This window comes from Lonchura striata, chromosome 1A (genome assembly GCF_050655825.1).
Source record: "Lonchura striata isolate lonStrDom1 chromosome 1A, ASM5065582v1, whole genome shotgun sequence".
Lineage (NCBI taxonomy): Eukaryota > Metazoa > Chordata > Aves > Passeriformes > Estrildidae > Lonchura > Lonchura striata.
Window position 1 is genome coordinate 64,792,150 of NC_140741.1, and position 21,722 is coordinate 64,813,871.

The following is a 21,722-nucleotide window of genomic DNA, read 5'->3' on the forward strand; positions in this document are numbered from 1 at the left end:
CTATGTGTTTATTGTAATGCAAAATTATGTTATTAATTCAGCTGGCTGAAATTTTCTATGGGGAACATTAATCTGAAAAAACAAGGTTCTGCAGTAGTTGACTTAAGCTGTATGAAGAAAAAGTATTATATAAAAGTATATAATTTTTGAAGAAAATTATATTTTGAGGAAACAGGAAATACTTATCTTTAAAAAATGTCATATTTGTGAGAAAAATATTGCTTGTTTTCCAGGTAGACATCTTACAGTGTCTAGAGTGTATAAACTGATGATTTATTTTGCCTAACTGGAGGTAAGGAGCATTTAATGAGGAGTGGATTTGGTCCCAAAGAGGCTGGCTGGGTACCAATATTTTTACACATTATGATGTTTTTTGAGACTTTTTTTTTCTGTAAAATAAATTGAAAATGTAATTGTGCGTCCTTCACACAGAAGTTGTCTCTCACTGCTGGGAGTCTGGCCACCCTGATCCTGTGTCTCGAGGGACTGGAAGGAGAATAAAGGTTTAGGTTTCTTCACCAAGGATGAGATTTTTCTGTCTGTGTTGCCTCATAAGCCTTGACTTATGAGTCACTTACATGTTTATTCATAAATTGGAGTGAGAAATTAAAACGGTCCATTCCCTTTTTTTATAAGGCAGTAGCTAATGAACCCTACTCATATGCAAGAAAATGGTTGTTTGTCAGGGTAACACTGAAGCATGTTACTCAAAATTAACACAAACGATATACAATTGAAAAAATGAAAGATTTTTGGATATATATTTTATTTGACAGTGGTTTAGAATATCATACAGTAAACAAGATTTCTGTAAAAGTTAATTTATCCATAGTGGTGCGTTTCATAAAAATAGTTGCTCACTTACAGCCTTTCTGTGACTATTAATACATGGAATTATATTTATAGAGATAGAGCTGTACAAGGTAAATTCACAGCTAACACTACACAGAAATATTATTTGGAATGGGGTTTAGATGATGTGCTGTCTTCACAGGTTATCGATTACAGCCGCATAAAGCAATTACTGCACAAGGAGTAGCTGTGAACTGTGCAAATTAGAGTTTATGCAAGCATAATCTCAACTGTTTTTCAGATTTCATTGTTTGCTTTCTTTATACATAAAAATAAGATACTGGGACGTGCATCTACACTACAGAAGCATTGTCCAAAATCAGATTCAATAAATTAATGGCAAATTATATTGGATTCTAGTTCAGGGGATAAAGATCTTTTTTTCCATTAAATAAGAGTTTTATAAACAGCTACATGGATTTGTGCTTTTTTAGAAATTATAAATGGATTTTTCTTTCTTAAAAAAAAATGTTTGAAAGCTGCAAAATCCTTGACTTGAGGCTTTTCAAATAATTGGACAGGAAGAAACATGTCTATAAATTTCGCAGTCCAGTGCAATGTTTGAGACATACAGTAATGTGCTAATTTCTTGGAACAAAGCCAATCTCAATCTAGTTTTTCAGCAGAGCGTGTGAGGAACTAAGATTGCTAGTGAACAGTAATTTTTAAATATGAATCTTTGACAGTACTTAGCTTTTACGATTTTTTTTTTTAATTACCAATGTATTATTGCCCAGGATTTTGTTGTAATTTTGACAGACAAATAAGCATACGCACACTTACACAGACACACACACATCTGTTTGAAACAAGATAATGACTGATTGACTGAACTCGGAGTTATTTCCTGTGAAGGCAGACTGGAATGTTTACCTGGCACTTAAGGCTTAAAATTCAAAACAGACAAGCAAGAAAGATAAAAACAAAAAGTAGAAAAAAAATTGAGATAGGGAAAAGATGGTAAAATGGAAACCATTTTAAAAATGGAAAAATACTGAATTTAGTGAATGAGGACACCGACAACTGTATTTCAGAAACCAGTCTAATTATTGTTGACATGTGCCTGAAAGGCACCTGCTCTGCCAAACTGAGGGGATGAGAGGTGAAAGTGTCCTAAGTAAATGCAGATGGGTATGAAACATAGCACTGTTGATAAGTGATGCTATCATCTTCTGCAGGAAGGAAAGGCCTTTCCTTAAGGAAACTGCAGCTTTTTCTCTGTAGCACTCTTCCTTTCATTGCAAGGGCCTTGCAGATGCCTGGGGTTTGAGCCTGACCAATTGGTTTGTGTGCTACCTCGCAGGACTTGGGGAACCTGTAATAAATCACTTTTGAGAATAATTTGCAAATACAACTCCACCTTAACTCCTTTCCAATGTACAGAAACATGGTTTGTTCACAAAAATGGCAGTAGAAATGGTATCACAGAAACTATCCACTGGATTCCCCATTCCTCCCGTAGCACCCAGTGAACTATTCTACAGGGTACCACGAGGACTATCCCAAAGCGTTAACAGTGGAGACGTGTCATGGGTGTACAGTTCCGAACGATGCTTTAAAGAAACCCTTTAACCCCTGTCTAGATATTTCGAGAACAATTTATTTACAACATTTTAGCTCCATGAAAAGATCCTCTCTCGGTTTCAGCTTGCTCCGTGCAGTTTTATTTAAGGCGATGTTCCAGTTTGTGATTGCTCTAACTTGTTCCAGTTTCTTGATATAAAGTTTGAATGAAATCCAAGTCCTTCATGCAGTGGGAAAAAAACGCTAAAGCTACACTGCACTATCCTTCTCTGATGTACTGTCCTTCATATTGTTTTGGTTTCTTCCATAGCTGCCAAAGTCCCTAAAATGGAACTGGGACTTTAGGGTCGATTTTAAATCTCTGTGTTGACTATATGCTTTTGAACTTATTAGATAGTGTGCACATTGTCATGGAATTACACACTAATGTTTTCATTCCTCAATGCTTTGTGTATATGTGTGATAGTTAAAATAAATTAAAACAAACCAATGTGAGACAAAAACTAAGAAGAATGTTCTGCGTCAGTTTGAGACAGTTAGAGGGCAACAGTCCCTTGCTTATCTGCTCATGGCAGAAGTACCAGACTTCAGGACGCTTGGTAGCTTATCTGAGCCAGGGATTTTCCACGGCCCTGGAGAGACCGTTGCCTTTCGAACTGTGGTGTTGGTGCTGCGAGTGCTAATGGAGTGGAGATGTCCCTTCCTGGGGAACTCGCTGGGTTTCCCATCAGGGTCCCTCTGGCTGTGGTCCATATCACTTCCAGGTGAGCTGCAGCGGTTGCTACTGTAAGTCTTGGTAGCTCCTGTATTGGTCTTGACATGGTCAGGTGCTGCAGCTGACTTCTCACAGGTGTTTGTGGATCTGTGATCTTTTTTGCTAAGAGATCCTCCTCTCTTGCTTTCTGGCTTCCTCAGCCTCCCAAACTGTTCATCACTGGTTCCAGCACACACGTGCTCTCTTGCGCCAGCCTCGATCATAACGCTGTGTCCCACCGCTTTGCTCTCTGAGGTGGGCCTGCCACCATCAGTGGTCTTACTTTTGCCTCCTGAATATCCTTTCCAAGAAGCCTCTTCGTGCTTTGACCTGTCTACCTTTTTAGGACTTGCTGACCTTTCTCTTTGTTCTCCTAACCTTTTCTTTTTGTGACCGTTCACCGAAAGCTCCTTTGGTTTCCTTACATCGTGTTCCCTCTTGATATCCCATGTTGGTTCTGGGCTTATCTGGTGAGAAGGGTCAGAGGGTGGGGCTATGTGTGATGAAGATAATGGTGAGATTATGTCGTCGAGGGAAAGAGCTACTTCCGGCAGACCTGGGGAGGTGGCAGAGGGAGCACTCCAGGAGTTTGGTTCGTCTGTTTTAACAACAAAGAGAAGAGAGTTAAGGGCGTGTTCAGCAGCACAGGGTGAATTGCATAGGCACATGCATTTTGAGCAACACTGATACCCAAACCATGTATCAGCCTTAAACCCTTCTGCTTCAATTGGTTCCTCAATTGTGGAACCAATAGGGAGAAAACCAAAAATAATCTCTCCACAAAAAAAAAAAAAAAAAAAAAAAAAAAAAAAAAAAAAAAAAGGAAAGAAAAAGTTAAAAAATACAGTAGAAACAAGAAGCTCAAGCTGGTAACTGCAAATGCTGTAAACTCCAAGTCTTTTTTTCATACAGATTTTGCTTTTCTCTGCCTATATTACATTATTCTTAAAATAATAAAGGCACATGCTCATGAAATCAAATAGCCTCTTTTGTAGCTGTATAATGGATTTCTTAGCTGGGCAATATCAGTACTGTCTCTGAGGACAAATGAGAAGGACTTTCTTCCATCTATTAAACATGCCCCTACAAGCATATAATAATTGACAAGAATCTGTAGCTCAGATAAGGTCATCATTGAATTCTGTCTCATATTTTCTCTAAACAGATATAGTATTGAGGTGTTTATGGCCCCACAATTCTTACAGGGTACTTACACAGCTCTGCCTTTATATCACAGTATCAGCTGCCGAGTTTCCTGGTTAAACATTCTAAATTTCTCTTGGTTACTTAGCCTCAACACAATATGGTTGGTTTATGCAGATCCTGTTTAATTTAGCTAAATAAATATCTCCTTTACTGAATCACAATGATCTTCCTAATCCAAACCAGAATATTCTGGAATGCCTTTCTCTTGTGTATACATCCTCATTTCTTTTTATTAACTTTCTGGCAGAAAACAAATCAACCATGATTAATGACAGCATGGCTCCTATTCTTACCCGTCTACTTAGAGGTTAGAGAAATCACTGAACTTGGCTAATGTCATTCCCTATTTAGCACCATTTTACTTAAGCTTTGAATGGTATGAGGAATAATCTGTCAGAGATGAAGGACTGTCTCAGGAATCCATGGAAACAAGGTAGAACTTGTGGCAAGAGCTGCATATTTTATGGGGGAGAAAATGTAACCTTCTAGCTAAAAAAATAAGCATGGACTTCTTAAGGTCAGGACTAGTATCTGTCAGTGATATCAACTGCCCTTTTAAAAAGTAACATGCATTTTTCTTAGTGCTATGGCTGCTTTTAAATTATCATGGAGATGCACATCATCTCGAAAAAAGGAATAGATTCTATTGCCTAGCCTGGATCTGAAGCTTGCTTGACTAAAACAGCACTTTTAAGTTAATAGCTGGATTGAGTGATTGCTGTCTTGCAGATAAAAATAGGAGAGACAATAGTGAGGTGGGTGACGTAAAGGGAGGGAGCAGCACAGTTAGCTGAGGAGCTATTTATTTTCCCAGATGGTGTTTGTCATATGCTTTTGCATAATGAGCATATGTGTGGAGAGGATTAGCATTTGAGAGGGGTAGAAAGTACAAGTTCTGTGTAAGACAAATAAACATTGAGCTGGGAATCTAAAAGGGATGAGGGTCTCAACTGAATTTAGAAAAAAAAGAAATCACACTTTCTTACCCTCCAGTTAAGGGTGACTAATGTACCATCTGCTCCCAGCTTGGCACTCAAGCAAGAAAAAATAAGAGGAAGACTCGTGCATGTAGAGTGATCAGCTCCTAGGAGTTTGCCCACAAAAAGCATTGACTTTGATGGACTTGTTCTTTACTCTTGTTCTTCTGCACCACCAGCCTGGTACAGGATCACAGCCTGTGCAGAAGGGGAAGCAGAGATTCTACCCTGGCTCTTCTTCAATCTGAAATCCAGGGGATGTAATTTTGTTCAATATTAGAGCCAGGGACCATGCACAGAGTCTAAATCACTAAAATTTTCCTGGGACTCAGCATAAAGCTGCCTATGTGCACCAGCAAGGTACCTGAGCAAACTCTGCAGAAGCCACCCTGAGCTTTGGAAAATCAAGTTTATCATTTCCATGGCATTTGTCACTCATACCCAGGGTAGAGGTGGTGCCAAGGGTTGGACTAATATATTTGTCTGAACTACAATCTTCTGTCCTGGTTGTCCATGAGATGTTTTTCACAGTTTTTCAGTGTCAGTGAAGAGCAGTGGGACATTATCCAATCTCATGTTATCCTGTGAGAGCTTCTGATTACAGGAATAACTGGTTCCTTTGGGAACTGCTGCACACCAATAAAAACACCAAATAGCCTGGAGCAGCAAGATGCTCTCAGGTAACAAGACTGCCTCTGTGGAAAAGGTACCACTATGCTCAAATCAGCTGCTTCTCCTCCAGGAGGACAAACTGAGGGGGCATTATTCAAAATCAAGGTGGCAAACACATCTTGTGGCTCCTCTGAGGCACAAAGGATGATACGGTAGCAGTTATTTGTAGGATGCTTTGGAGAAGAGACCTGGAGGATAGTGGCCTAATGCTTTATTGCCCAGAGATTACAGAATTTCTTCTACTTTCTTTTTTGAAGGGGATGAAAGAAACAACCAGATGTCGTAGTGAGAAATCATAGTGGGTCAGAACGTACTGCAACAAAAGTGATTCAGCATATCTCTTCTATATACTGATATATAAGTATAGGTATCCATAAGCTGAGACATGACATATTTATATGCATTACTGGATTTTATTTCTCCCCCAGAAAAGCCTAAGTAAAAAATAACTTGGCCAACTAAGTAAGAAAACTTGTAGCTATAGCTTTTTAGGTTTATTATATAGATTTTTAGGTTTGGCTATGGGACAATCCCGGGTGGGTCACTGGCTTCACTATGTTTAAAATACTTGCTGGGAAGCCACCTATAGGTGTATTTCTAGTGGTTATGGAACAATGTTGCCATGGAATAAAACTATCATTTTTATTCTTTGTCAATAAAGCACTTGAAATTAAGAAGAAGATTACTTTCTTTAAGGTTTAAGTACCATCAGTCTGAGACAGCCAAAGCCAACCAAACCTGCTTGTCTTTCAAATGAAATGCCATTATATAGAAAGTCAGCCTTGGTGGATGTTAATGTCAACAAACCATTGTTGCAATATGTCACTCGCTAGTGAGGAGAATACTCATGTGAGGGTATTGTACCCAATTGCCCTCTAATGTTTGAACATTATGGAAAAATATGGAAATTACTTGAGTAAAGTGCAGGAATGCAAGTAATTTGTTGCTCAGAAAAAAAATCCTATTAAAGAGCTGTGTTCAAGCCATAAGGGTTCATTTGGACTTGTTCAACCAGCACTAAAATGATTGCTTCTCCATAACAAATATAAACAGGAGAAAAATGTAAAATTTTATCCTGCAGAGCAGTTAAATGAGTAATTTATTTTCATGATTATACTCAGTTTCTAGCTACATTTTTGAGAGAGTAATATTTCTGAATATTTTTTATTTTGTTGGTCTTTAGGCTTTTTATAAAACCTTTGAATTAGTTGGGAACATAACCTACTTTTACAGTCTGTTATTCCAACGTAACTCAAAGCATTTTGTAAACATACTAAACCAGAGACAGACCACTGATTTTACTTTTTTCTTCCTTCACCTCTGTGAGAAACTGAAAAAAATATTTGTTTAACACAGCATGAGCTACTAATACCAAAACAACTTGCAAGCAGATGAGTAGAATATTGCATTCAGTGGCAACTGCTGAAGAGATTTAGGGACAACATACTTTTGAACTTGTTTCTGACTTTATCACCATTGATAACATCCTTACTGTGAGAGAAATTGACTTTCAGAAGTATACTTCTCACTGAAGGTTAATAGAGGCCTGCCTTCTTTCTTTAAAGGAGAAAATCTCCCTTGACCTACTAATTTAGACAAGACAAATGAGCTGGGAGCAGCGCTATAATCTGTCACTGTGATGGCATTTCATTTGGTGTAATTTAGTAGGTGTTTACTGGGTGGCTTTTAGTTCCTACAAGCTACTGTAACACAAGTTGGTGGCACTTCTCCATGGGATGTGTAAGAATGACTCGCCTACGACCACATAACTCCCAGGCAAAGGAGTAAATTGCTAACTGAGTAAGAGCCACCACAGACACAAGATCTTGAGTGTGTGGGAGGACAAGTGGGAGATGAACACAACTAATTTGGGGGAAGAGTGACACAGGGAGAACATCAGGAGCAGAAGTTTGCTGTCTAAAGGTTTTTTTATTTGAGGTAGAGCTGCCACATACATGAATTGTTTGTTTTGCTCTGTCAGCTCTCACATGTTCAATGGAGTGGAAATGAGGGTACTACTCTCATGAGTCTATTTGCTCCTGTCTTAACTGTTCTACCTGGATGCAATGCTTGTTGATGGCTGAGTCATGAGAAAAAGAACCCTGGCTTTAGTCCTAATAGAGAGGAACCTCTGATTTGTGGCTAAGTTCTCCCTTAGCATCAAAATATTTTAGATAATTGTTTAGTAATTCATCAAGGATGTGTGGTTTTTCACCAGATATAATTATCTATAAAGTAATAATATTAATTTATTGAATATTTAGTAATAAGAGTAGAAATTGCATCACATTTTATTACTTAAATAAAATAAAATCTCAAAGCCTTTTTAATTTTCAAATTGCATGAATAATGTACAATATATTAAAGCTTTGAACAGTTTCATTAGTCTGAATGAAGTATTTTCTGAAATGTCTAAGCAGCTGTTCTCATATCTTCCCAGAATTATTTTCCTAGGGAATCAAAAAGGGTTTGATTGAATAAAAAATATGGTACTTTATTTCCCCCCCCCCCTTTTTTTTTATCTGCAATTATGTATTGCCAGGAGGTGGCAAGCAGTTCTTACAGATGATGCTAATAACAAAAATGGGACAAATTGTCCCCTGGTGAGTATCCACTAATATTGGCAGTGCTGCACCAGGAGTGCATTTGGGTCTTTCTCATTATAGCTTGACATGTCTTTGATGTGCCTGATTGCATTGGTCTCCCAAAGCTTTTCTTTAACACTCTCTAAGGAGGGATATTTCAGAATACATAAAGAATCTTTAATCTTTCATCCTGACACTTCCACAGCCCAAACACACAGCACCCTTTGTCTCCTGAAATAAATGATTCTCTGAAGATTTCATGGTTAGAAAAGCTCTTGGTACTTTCTGTTCAGCTATGAGCCTTATGGAAATGTGAGACAATATGCTGCCCTTTCTCCCAGCCCCTCTCAGAAAGTGAGTGGCAATGGGCTCTGCCCCCACCTTACTGCTTGCCTCTACTTCTAGCTGTAATTCTAATTCCTGTTAATTATTCAATATGCTATGCAAATGTTTTCTCACAAATTGCATTTTTCTTGGCTTAAAATTACACTTGGCTTTTCTCCCCTTGCACTGAAATTACCCACATTCAGATCCCTGAACACCAGTAGCCCTGGAAGCAAACACCAATGGGTTTAGGTGCTCTCTGGTGGGATGTGGTACTTCCTTTGCTCAGTCACTGTGGGCACATCCAGGTGGGATAGCCTTTCCATCATTAGTACTGCTCTTATGCTTTACAAAGGTGTGATGGCAGCATGCTATGGGTGCAAAATGTTAATTCTATGTATAGGAATTAGACACATGCCATATCCATTTATAAAAATAAACCCTGGTTATGTTCAGTTATTTTAGTATATGAACTACTTCTCCTTTCTCACACATGCAGTTAAGTGATCAGCTTAGTATTTTGAAGTCTTGTGTCTGATACAATGAAAACCTAATCTAATTTGCTATCTTAATGTAGTCATATTTGTTATACCCATTTGCCTGTTTGTACTCAACAATGTCATGATGACTCTGAATGTTTAGAGTACCTTATAAACATAACTTTAAATGTTGCTTTGCTTGAGAATGGAATCTTTCTACTTTTTGGTAATTGGTTCTTTCGGCTTTACACATTTGTTCTTCCAAAGTTTGAGGATGGTTGCTCAGGGTAATCAGAGTTACTTTACAAGTCACAAAAGATTATAGGAAAACAAACATGCATCTGAATCCTGACATCTTTTACTTCTATATTTTGTACTTGGCATTTTGAAAGGAGCAGAATGATTCATTAAGAAAGACTGATACTTGTGGTATGAAACAATGCCAGACCTAGTTTTTCTGTCCCCAAAGTCATTGTGCATTTTTGTTTTTGGCACTGGTTTAATACTGGAAAAGGTGGCCACTATTCCTATTACATGGAGTTATTGGTGGCATGGCTTCTGCAGATGTTCACAAGAACTGAAGAGATATGAATGTAAATGTAGTGTAAGTGATGAACACTTCAGTCTCCTCTGTAAATTTGAAATGTTTAATTTTACATCCAGAAAATTCAGCTACTGACCTATTCCAATGCTGGGAAGAACAGCTCTACATCCTGCTTAGCTCAGTTCCTCCTGCCATTGATACTCAGATACCCTACTTCTTTTCATGTTCCTGGTCATTACTGATGAGCAAATATTTAGTTCCTTTGGGTTCAGTATATTAAATGGAAGAAGCCCTATATATTTTTGCAGCAGACACAGTGTTCATAAAGTTCTTGCAAGGGCCCTTTAATGAGACTGAATGATCTCATCTCAGGTAAAATTCACTTTCATCACCTTTTCTATACTCTGCTTAGGGATTTTTCAGAGAAATGCTTTCATGTTCAGAGAGCTAATTTTAGAATTATTGCAACAATTCAGAAAGAGCAGTTTGTTAGTAATGCTTGGAAGACCAAATCTACAGAAGCTCAGGTGTTGGAGCTCAGCTTACTTGGTGTTGGAGCTAAGAGAACAGAGAGAAAGGAAAAATTTAAACTTCGGTAAAAGAGGGGAAAATGGTATATTGCAAGGGAAAAAAGTTTAAAAATTCTTTAAAAAAAAGCTGCATGTTTTCTTGAAACAAGAAAGCCACACACATTGATTTGTGTGTGCTTTAATCTGTAGCAAGCACTATGTATGAAAGCACTTTTCAATTTTGTATGTAATGTAGTCTTTAAATATGGTTAACAAAGAGACATGGGAAGTAACTCATCTGACTTGGAGGGTTCCTATTATTATTCTGCACTGGTTTTGATTCTACATTATTATACCCAGGGAATTATCAGTAAATCCCTTTCCCCGAGTTAGTTCTTTAATTATGGCACTGTTTCACCAGCATTTTACTGTCCTTACCACTTGAGATAATAATTTAATTGCCTCACAGAGTCAGATAGAGAGCTGTCTCAAAAGACCTCTGGAAATAGATGTCTGCTCTTCTGTTGAACATGTACACAACCAAAGTTGGGGAGTATCTTATGGGAAACCTTTTTGGGGGCTACGGATCAAAGCTGAGTGGATAAAACATCACCCCACATCAGGTCCTTTTTAGAAAACACAGGCCACTGCAAGTAAGTGGCCTGAGACCTTCCAGGCTGACACAGGAGATAACTAATGAATTCAGAAACACCCAGACTTTCTGCCATGGGAGAGCAGGTGGCCTGGATTGTCTTGGATATCTTGGAGTGCTGCTTTAGCCCTTTCCTGGTTACTCTGCCATTGTTCACCACTTAAATATAATTCACATCCATAAATAATTAATTCTGATTTTGTAATAATGCATCATTTGGCTCTCTCCAATATCACCCACACCTTGTAACAAGATTGAGACTTTGACACTGCCCTTACAACAGCAAGAATAAAAAAGATCATTTTTCTATGCAGGAAAAAGCTATCCAAAGCACAGGATGGGAGAGGGGAAAAAATAAGGAGCCACACCTACAAGCAGGTTGTATTTCAGAAACAGGTAAATTAATGTGGTAAATCCCTTTAGTAATTTACTGTAATAGACTTCTGGCTGTAAATCTTAAGGCCAGATGATTATGAGTACACAATTTACCTCTCTTTCCAAGACCTAGTTTAGTTTATTCTATAGAAATGATTTAATAAACAGTCCTATCAATTAAATATTTAAATCATTGTGATCACCAATCAGAGTGAACATGGTGTGAGAGACTGGAATGGTAATGGTTAATGACTCAAACAATTGTCCATTTCCAAAAGCAGCAGGTGCTTTGCTGAGGATGTGTAAGGTCACAGCCCAGGAGCAAAGCAGGTCTGCACAAATTTTTGTTTAGGGAGAAGCTGGGTTTTGGGCCAGACAGGAGAACAGGCTGATAAGAAGCAGATCCTGTGAGGTGGGATAGTGCTTTTTATCATGCTAATGTCCTCCTTTACACAACTGGCTCAGCTGTAAAACCCCTCTGGGGAAGGTATCAGGACATTCATGTAATTCATCTCTTTCTTTCTTTCTTTCTTTCTTTCTTTCTTTCTTTCTTTCTTTCTTTCTTTCTTTCTGGGGAAGGTATCAGGACATTCATGTAATTAATCTCTTTCTTTTCTTTCTTTCTTTCTTTCTTTCTTTCTTTCTTTCTTTCTTTCTTTCTTTCTTTCTTTCTTTCTCTCTCTCTCTCTCTCTCTCTCTCTCTCTCTCTCTCTCTCTCTCTCTCTCTCCCTCCCTCCCTCCCTCCTTCCCTCCCTCCCATAGAATTTTTGGTCTTATATTGTTATAGTCCTACAGGTAATAATAACCAAAATGGTTACATATCTGCTTTCCATTTCAACCAAATTGTTCTAAAATAAACCCTATATATATATACATATATATTTATAAATGCTGATCATTCAGTATTCCTTCACTCCAATCCCCTCCCAAGAGATCTATTAATAAGAACTGCAGTTACCCTTGCCTCCAGGGACAGGTTGTAACACTTGGTAAATTAGATTTTTCCTCGAATCAGCTTAATCTATCTGCATAAATGTTGCAGGATCACTAATACTGAAAGAGCCAAAGTGAAGAGCAGCAGCCTGCATGGAGCTTTTACCCTCCACAGGAAGCTTCTCTCTGATGTCAATATTAAGTGTGTGGACAGCTTAAGTACCGGTTTTGATTGATGCTGCTCTAACCACACATTATTAGTCAATAGGTCCTCCAGGTGGTTTGGTGCCTTTTTTGAAGTGCTGAACATCTCACATATTTACCAGATCAGACCTACTCAGGCAATACTCAACCTGTCAATAAAGAAGGTTTTACTTTTTCCTGTATGATCAGGCAGCAGAGTAGAACTGAAGAAACCTCTGCAGTTCTCTCTTATAGCTATGCTGGAGCTGGAGAAACTACATTGGAAGTTACTGTGTAATTAAAAAAGATAATGACTTTCAAATTAGTTTTTATTAATAGAATTAAGCCATATTAAGTCATAAAAGGTGCTCATAAATATGTTAATAAAATGTGTGGTATTAATGAAAAACATTCTGCAGAGACTGAATAATTTAAGAGTTGGATATTACACACGTTAATTAAAGTTAAATATTAAAATTATGAATTATCACAGCTAAAATGGGTGTTAACAGTAGGCATCACATTCAGTCAGGTCAACAAATAGCTGTTATTATTAAAAGCGTGAAGTTAATAAATAAAATTTTCTTAATAAGTGAGGAGCATTTTGACTATGTATGAAATACTCCTACAAAGTTGTTTCTGGTAGGCACTGAGGTTCTCACACTGAGTGAGAGCAGGATCCTAAGTAAAACACTGGTTTGAACTCAGTCACAAAGCTCATGAATAAGTAGTCCTGTAGTCCTGCTCTGCTTAGGGTAGAATCTGCAGAAGCAGTTTAGTGTCTTTTCAGCAAAGTCTTTTCAGACTGGGGGTGTTTAGGCAATGAGGGTGCAAAGCTGACTCTGGGACCACAGGGCTGTTGTAGAATCTGATATCTTTGGAATGCTGAGACAAATTTATCTCAAAACTCTATGATGAGATGGAAGTGCACAAATAAGTGAATTTTACATTGTAATATTCAGCTCCTAATAAGTAAACACAAACTACATGTTGTTAGAAAATGTTCAAAATTCTGGGTTGCATATCTGTGTTGCTCTTGCTCAACAAAATTCAGCACTCTCTATGGTCATATTTGTTAAGCATTGGTTGGAAAAAAAAAAAAATCCCACATTTCACTTTCTGGGTTTTTTTGTCCCAAGCTGGAATAAGGAGCTCTAAGAAATCTGACAGAAGCCATGACCTCTGCTAACCTTTCCCTTTTTTTTTTTTTCCCTTTTCCTTTTCCCTTTTTTTCCCTTAACCTTTTGTCAGGCCACAAAGCATCAGCCAGGAGGATGCTGGAGCGAGGACAGGGGCAGGACCTGCAAGTCCCTCTATGGCCAGAGCTTGCCTTTGCCTCCCTAATGACTGGAACAACATTTTTTTGTGTCACTCTCTGTGTGAGCATTTAGAGTCATCAATCATATTTCTGATGTCAATGAGGAGAGATCATGAGAAGCCTTGTTAGCTTAATTTAGTCTTGAACAGCACAGAGCCAGGCCACTGGCAAGGCTCTTAGACACAGGGATTGGGTGATACAGGAATATTCCTGTGTGCCTTCACACTGTTCCCTTTGGTCCACAGCTCCCTGTGGCAAGGACACCATCACAGATACGTGGGGAATATGACTCTGAGTAAGAACAAGCTGCAGTGATGCAGTTTTGCTATTAACTGGGGGCCTGTGGCAAAGGAGAGATGTGAGATGAGCAGCAGGAGAAGGATTTTCCAGGATATTGTGCTGCAACAGCAGAGGACTGGACTTAGTCCTATGGGGCAATCTGCAGAGACACAGTAAGTGCTACTGAATTCCTATTTTACCTACTTATCTGGATTACATGAGGAAAGGAAAAACTGATGTTGTGGAGACAGAGGTATGGCTGTGTTCTCTCAGGTCCTGTATTTTGAGTACTTCCAGTATTGTCAACTGGATGGAAATACAGGGAGCCATGAAAATAAGTGTTAGAAGATTTGTGGGTGGGACTTTGCCCTTCTTTGGGAAGTCTGCTTGCCAGTTTATGTGAACCAAACCCGGGATAATGTTTGTTCATCTGTTTTATTCACTGTAGTTTAGCAGTAATTATCTACACTTTACACCATATTAGTAAATCTACTCCAGAATATTATATTAGAATAATGAAGCTTTAATTATAAGAGAACTTGCTCAACAACCTTATTAATAAATCTTTGCTCAGATATGAGGGGGACACTGCCAATTTTGGTGTGGATTAGCAAGGTTCTGCTTTAGTAATAATACTGAGTAGTCAACTAGGAATTTTAATCTTTAAAGTGCTTCTCAAGCATTAAATAATTAATCCCCATAACACTCCCGTGAGATAGGCAAGTAAATATTACTATCCCTGTTATAGAGATGGGGGAAGCCTGGGTTAGACTATTCAGCTAGACTGGCCTGAATCCACTGGGAGTGTAATTGCCAAAGCAATGTTTAGGACTCAGTACTTTGCATTTTAAAAGTGAGGGCCAGAAAACTGAAAGTGTAATCTCAAGTGTCCTTCTTTCTTTCAAGACTGTGTTTTCTATTTCTATATCAAGGGATAAATGTCTGCATCTCTTTTGAAACAGAAATTTTCTATAAGACAGAAATAACTATATGTACCCACTTATGCATACACATCCACTGTTATTTAATAGAAGGATGTTATACTTTTCTGACAGCTGCTACATATTTATTAGATACTAAAGACATGTTTGTAAAGCAGGTTTTAATATTAATTTTTGCCCTTGAATAGTTTTTGCCCATAGCAATAAAACATTCTAGAACATGTGGGAGCCCATATTTAAATTGCCTTATGGTTTTAGACCAATTTTATTAACCAGTATATTGGTTCATTTAGTTAGTCTTTTTTTTTCCTTTTTACACACCACAGGTTCCTGAAATTAAGTTGGTATTGCTAGAAATAAGGAGGTGGTATTGGAAATGCAGCAGGAATATGAATGAATGTTTGTGGTTCCACCAAGGTGGTCACAGGCAGAAAGGGCACTTTTCCAAAATGACTATTGATTTTTGCACTCACATCAGATAAATGATATATAGGGTAGTTCAAGTTTCAAATAACAGCCAATCTCAGCTCTGGAGATTTATAAAATGAGCATTAAAAATGAGTTGAACTGGATTATCTGATCAGTACTCCATACAGATAGGAGTATCTGGCTTCAAAGTATAGGCCAAGGTGCTTTAGCAATTTATTAGATAAATGTAAAAGCTTCAGGCATTCTAATGAAACTAGAAAAATCAGTTTGTAGCAGACTGCAAACTGGCATCTTCTGAAGGATATAACTGTGTTCAAAGAATCACCCCACAGTATAAGCTCCCAGTTTTTAATCTATTTTTTGCAAATATGAATGCAGTGGTCACTAGTAAGGGCTACCAAACCCGTGGTGCAAGGAAGCACAGGCATGTATCACTTGATCTGGAGGTACCTTTCAAAGCACCTGTCTCTCTCCTGTGGTATGTTTAAGTTCAAGTAAGCCTGATGATCCTCTTCCAGAAGTGATTATTTATACAAAAGGGAACAATTCTTTTGGGTGAGATGGGGGTCTTATAAAAGACTGCTCTATGATGTTAGGGTAGGGCCTCTCCTAAGGCTTACTAGAATGGTCAAATTTATCTGTTCTGCTTCAGGAAATTTGACTCCTTGCTTCGTACTCTAATGAATGGTAGCACAGCCACATTTTTGGTTTGGATAAACCCCATCAAAATGGGCTCTTTAGGAAAATTCTTCCCCTCCAAACTCTTTAATTAAAAATATCTGAAATGGAGACATTTTATAACAAACATATTTTCATTTGACATGACATTGCTTTTTTATCAAGCAAGTATTTCAGTTTTAGTGTTAACCAAAACTGAAGTTCTTTTGATTTTCTGGATACATTTTACTGAGAAAAAAATTTTGTTGCAACACTTCCTGCCAAATAAATGAGAACCATTCACAGCTGGGTGACTGCACAACTAACTTTAGCTATATTTATAGAGTATTTACATTTCTACTTATTTCAGGAAGAAGATTTATTTCCTGTTATGTTTTTCTCTAGGAGGAAAAATAAAGATGATGCCCAGAAAGTTGAGGGTATAAATATGTACAATTTGTGTTGGAACTGCAGTTAATTTAGTTGAACACTGGGACTTGTACCTAACCTCTAACCTCTGTCTAACCTCTCTGAGCTACATTTAGTGAAGAACTAAACAGAGATAAGGTGAGAATACAAGAAATGGTGGAATTAACATTTCTATATGATGCAGGAACTTTGCAGCTAGGAGGTCTCTGATGGTGACATACACACTTGAAATACATAGGAACATTTCCAAATAGCCTCTAGATGTGTCCAGCTCTGCAGCAGCAAAACATAAGGATGTGTCTGTGTTCAAAAAAAAAATCTTATTTATCAACACAGACTGGAAATAAACTCTAACTGGAAACATATTGGTTAGATTACCTGAATCTGCATGCACAAGACTGATAACTTAAGCCCAGTTTAGTGTCTGGTTGCTGGGGGCAGAAATTCTGTGAGCATCACACTGGAGGAGCTGCTTGAAGCTCAAAGGCTGGAAGAACATCTCTGGATATTGCTCCCTTTCTATTTCCAATCTGTCTACTTCAGTGTGGGAGACTGTCCTCATAATTGTAGCAAATTGCACTGCACTGTGCAAAGCCAGCAGCAGGCAGAGCTGAATGCATCTGGACACTGCTGTGTTTTCTGTGATGACAGCAATCAATAGGAAAATAGGAAAAAACCAAGATTTTCTTCTCCTTTGCTTTCCAGATATCATATCTGGGCCCTGACTCTATATTACAAATTAGATGTATCTGAACAATCTGTGCAGTTGGATCTGATTCTCTGAAGAAAATTGCTGGAAATCAAGAGCAAAGTGCTTTGTGTAAATTCAGCATAACCACAGGGCTTAATAAATGACTATTGCCTTACAGCACATTTCAAAATGTGTTCAATTTTACATTTGTTATATCTTTAAGAGGTTGCATATAAATATTGTTTGAGATCAGCACCTAACTTCCACCTTCATATTGTTAATATTTTTGCAAGCCAAGTGCCATAAAAATGAGGAAAATTACATCTTAAATCCAGAAGTTCAAGATTTTCTACTTGAAATGTCATATTCAGAAGATACATTTTTTTAATGAGAAAAAGTGGAAATATAGCAGACCTATGCACTAGCAGCAGTATAACAAGCAAAACTCATTATTATTTACGATATTAAAATACATTTGTAGAAGGCATAGCTGCTGTGATATCTTAGACAATCAGTTATGAAAGAAAAGTTGAATACTGTAGAAAATATTAAGTGGGCTAGCATGTAAGAAGAAGTTGGAAAATACTCTCTAAACAGTTATAAGAAACAAAATGTATTAGAAAGATAATATACATGCAGAGTTTACAAACCGTGTCTTTAGGGTGGCCCAATAAGTAGAAATATGGGGACCCATGCTTGTCACTTTTCATGCACATGGAGAGACTGGAAGGTACCATTCCTAAAGGAAGGGGAGGAACAGCCTAGGACCAATCATTAGAATTAACAGAACCAGTGACATACAGACATTTTTACTACTGTTAGAGCAGAGAATTCTTAGTAAGTTTAGAACAACTGAGAGAAAAGCTTATATGTAACAGGAAAGAAGTATTTCTGTAAAGCTAAGACAAATAGGCATGCTGTAAGTCTAAATATTAGTGGATTATTGAAACTACTGTACATATATATTCAGGACATAGATTCACCTGGTCTATGGATATGGAGTACATCTTGAGGTGCTTCCTGAAGGAGTCATAACAAATCAAAAGCAAAGGGTTTAATGCATTTAAGAACTGTGCCAATTTACTTGTAAGAAAAATCCTTGTATTGGTATCAACTCTGACATTTTTTTGGGTTTTTGCTGGGGTGGTGCTGAAGCAAGAGATGTTTCTTCAGAAATGACTTATTGCTGAATAACTTGTCAGTTTTATCTCTTAACCAGTAATTTGCATATACTGACACTTCAATCTTTCTTCCTTAAACAACCCAAACTGAATCTAAACTCTAGTTCTGTAAAACCACCTGTGTGTAATGAACTCATGGGGTGAGCTGTGTACACAATTTGGCACTGTGTGAAGAAACAGAGATTCCAAAAATACACAATGCACCCCCAGGACATGTCTTCTAATAAAGCCAAACACAGCAGGGGAAGAGAGGGAAAGGGACCATCATTGTGTAGATCCATAAAGCACCAACCATCACCACACAATGCAGATTCCTTGCTCTCCAAACCTCAGTGATTCCAGCTCCCACAGCTCTGTGTATCTGTCAGTGTCACATCACAGTGTGACCTAGAATGCTCAGGGCCAGATCCAGACGTCCAAGATAAGGCAATGGAAAAATTTTCTAGAATATCAGTGTAAATAGGCTGGAGTCTCTGAAATTTATAACTTCCTGCAGGAGCTCTTAAGCAACTTGAAACGAAGTGAAACATAATAGAAACCTTATATCAAACCTTATATCAAACAGATGATTTTGTAGTCCTAGAAGTAGGAACGAAAAAAAATTAGTTTATTTATTATTAGTTTAGATGCTCCTTACAGGTTAAATTCAGTGTTTTTGCTACCTCTGCACTACCAGACAGAAAAGAAATGGGGCAGGGGCTTGTGCCTTGCTGGAGGGATGGAATCCACCTACAGGTGCTGACCTGCCTCAGCCTTCTCTGCCTTCACATCCTGTTGGCAGTCGTTTGATTTTAAGACTCATTGCTTTCAGAAACTTCTAGGAACTTATATATTTTAATGTACTGTGAGTAATAAAATCTTCAGTCAGGAAAGGCCAGGAGCAGTAAGCCAGAAAAAACAAGCTGCCAGGACTGCTGGGATTGAGACTGAAACACCACAGGCTTTCCTAGGGAACTTCCTCCAAAGACATCTAGAGGAAGGACTAGGTGTTCCCACAAAAAAATGTAATTTTCTGGGGCCGATCAATCATTAGATATAACTTGCTTCTTGCAAAACTCACAGCTGGATAGAGGGACTGATTTGTCAGCTTTACTTCCCCTTGAACATTACCATTTTGGGATTTTGTGAACAGTTTTCCTGCATTTTGCCTTTGAGGATGATATCGCAGTGTTTGGCTATGCTAAGTCCATGTCCTTCTCATGGTGTTTCTATAGCTACAGCTAAAGCTTGAAATACAGAAGTATCTGTGATGAGGCTCCCACAGTGTGAACAGGCAGATTTTTAGAGCTGCTGCATACCCAGTAGCTCCTGCTGAAGTCAGTGACCCCTTAGGTAGGTGCACACATGGGAAATTAGGCAGCCAGTGCAAGAAATGTCTTGATCCATCGCTTTTTTCTCATTGTTTTTAATGCTGGTGGGAGAAATGCTCAGTTCTGCAGTGATAACTCTGGGTTTTGTGTCCTGTGACATGAACGAAACCTCACACTCTCTGCAGCCAGACTTCCCAGGCACTAAGTGCTTTTTGGGATCAGGATTCCCAGCAGTACTTCTAGTCTTTCTTGCACATTAATATGATTTCTTACTATGACTTGGTTCTCTGGAGCGCTCAGCTGGCAGAGTATTTCCTATGAAACATGATTCTGATGTTCTTCAGGTTTGGATGAGCTGTGATAATTCACCTCCCATGGAAGCATGGTTCCTCTGGCTATCCTTATTCTCAGCAAACATGTTCCAAGATGCTGGGTGATAAAACATCTGTTTTCAACACTTCTTTTGTTGCACCCTGCTGTGAAATCAATTCAGTTTTGGAGCATTACTCACGTCTGAGCTCCTTTGCTTACATTCTGATGGTAGCGTGCCTGCTACAAGGGGATTTCTGCCTCTGAAATGGGTGGGATCTTCGGCATTTGTTTTCAAGAAAAATCAACAGCTGAATGGAGGTAAATGATGCATTTGCAGCACACTTTATTTCTTACCCTAGGTTTGAGGGGTGCTTCAGCTCAGCCAGAATTTTCCAAGAATGGAAATGGACAGATTTCCAGGCAGTATAAACTGACATAACTCATTCAGGAGATTTACACCCTCTCAGCAGCTCACTCTTTGTTTCTTCACTAAGTGCTTTCTTCTTTTCAGTACACATTCTTTTCTTTCTCAAATCACTTTCTTATTATTGATGAATTTTTCTTAACACTGCTTTTACAGATGTCAATCACATAATCATTCAAACACTGACATTTCTTGCACTTAAGTACATACCACCATATTTTGTACTAACAGAAACATTGCACTGGAGTTTAAAACACAAGGAAAATCAAGAAATTGAAGGCAGAAGACAATAATGTGACAATCTTGGCTGGTTGGTTTAGGTAGTTCTAGATAAGTTTTCTCCTTTTTAGTGCTGTGAATCAGAGCGTTGCTGCTTTTGGAAAGGTCTTTACCTTTGCCCACCAGGGACTGAGAGAGAATATCTAGGAGAGGACCCTGGTACACTTGTGCTATTTCTATATTTATCCATAGGCTTCTGCTGCACACCACCATTGCAGTCCTAATACCAGCTCTGTCCTCCAGCCTTGCCTTTTTATACTCAATTTAGTCTTATTTCCCACTGATGCTCTCCACAGCTGGACCCTGATGAGTACAAGAAATATTTCTGATATATAGTTGCTTAAAAAAACCCTGATTATTTCCATAAAAAAAGTTCCAATTAGTCTTGTTACATCTCAGCTGTGAAATTCTGGTTGAAGGAAGAGGGAGTTACTAAATATTGACTATCTGCTGTTCTCAGGACCATTTTGTCCTCAAGCCTACTGTCACAATCTTCTCTGCATTCAGTTTTACCTTTAGAAAAGATGTTTCTGGGGATCTCTGACAGATGTTCTTTGCATCATGATGACTTAACCTTGAGATCTGGCCTGCTTGAGACGTGGCCTCCCATTTTAATTGGTTCTGTTTGTTAATTTCTGTTTTTAACTTCCTAGGCAGGCTGCTGTTGGAATTTAGGTGCGCCTTCTGTTTGTTCTTGAACTACTTCTTGCGCCTTTGGGAAATGACCTAGGGAGGGCTTTAATTATCTCAGTTAATTTCAACAGGCATCTTCTTGTTTTGCTTCCATTCCCCCTCCAGACTGGATACAATTCTAACACTTCTCTGCCTGCATAAAGCACAGATTAAGAACTGCAGATGTGCAGATGTTATCCTTTGCTGCAGATGCTTTCTGCAGGTTGTGTG

At 38.3% G+C, this 21,722-nt stretch overlaps 1 protein-coding gene across 24 annotated transcripts in view; it reads right to left on the bottom strand.

Annotated features, from left to right (window-relative positions):
* Positions 1–747: 747 nt before the first annotated feature.
* MAGI2 (membrane associated guanylate kinase, WW and PDZ domain containing 2) overlaps positions 748–21,722 on the bottom strand; it is a 696,944-nt gene continuing 675,969 nt past the window's right edge. For 18 of the 24 annotated variants that reach the window (XM_077783658.2, XM_077783653.2, XM_077783651.2 and 15 more), the window contains one exon: positions 748–3,728. In XM_077783658.2, the coding sequence (XP_077639784.2) occupies positions 2,935–3,728 (794 nt within the window). In that variant the 3' untranslated portion in view covers positions 748–2,934. Of the gene's footprint in view, positions 3,729–17,963; positions 18,075–18,296; positions 18,334–21,722 lie in introns of all 24 variants that reach the window. The other 6 variants (XM_077783661.2, XM_077783659.2, XM_077783660.2 and 3 more) reach the window with 5 other exon arrangements.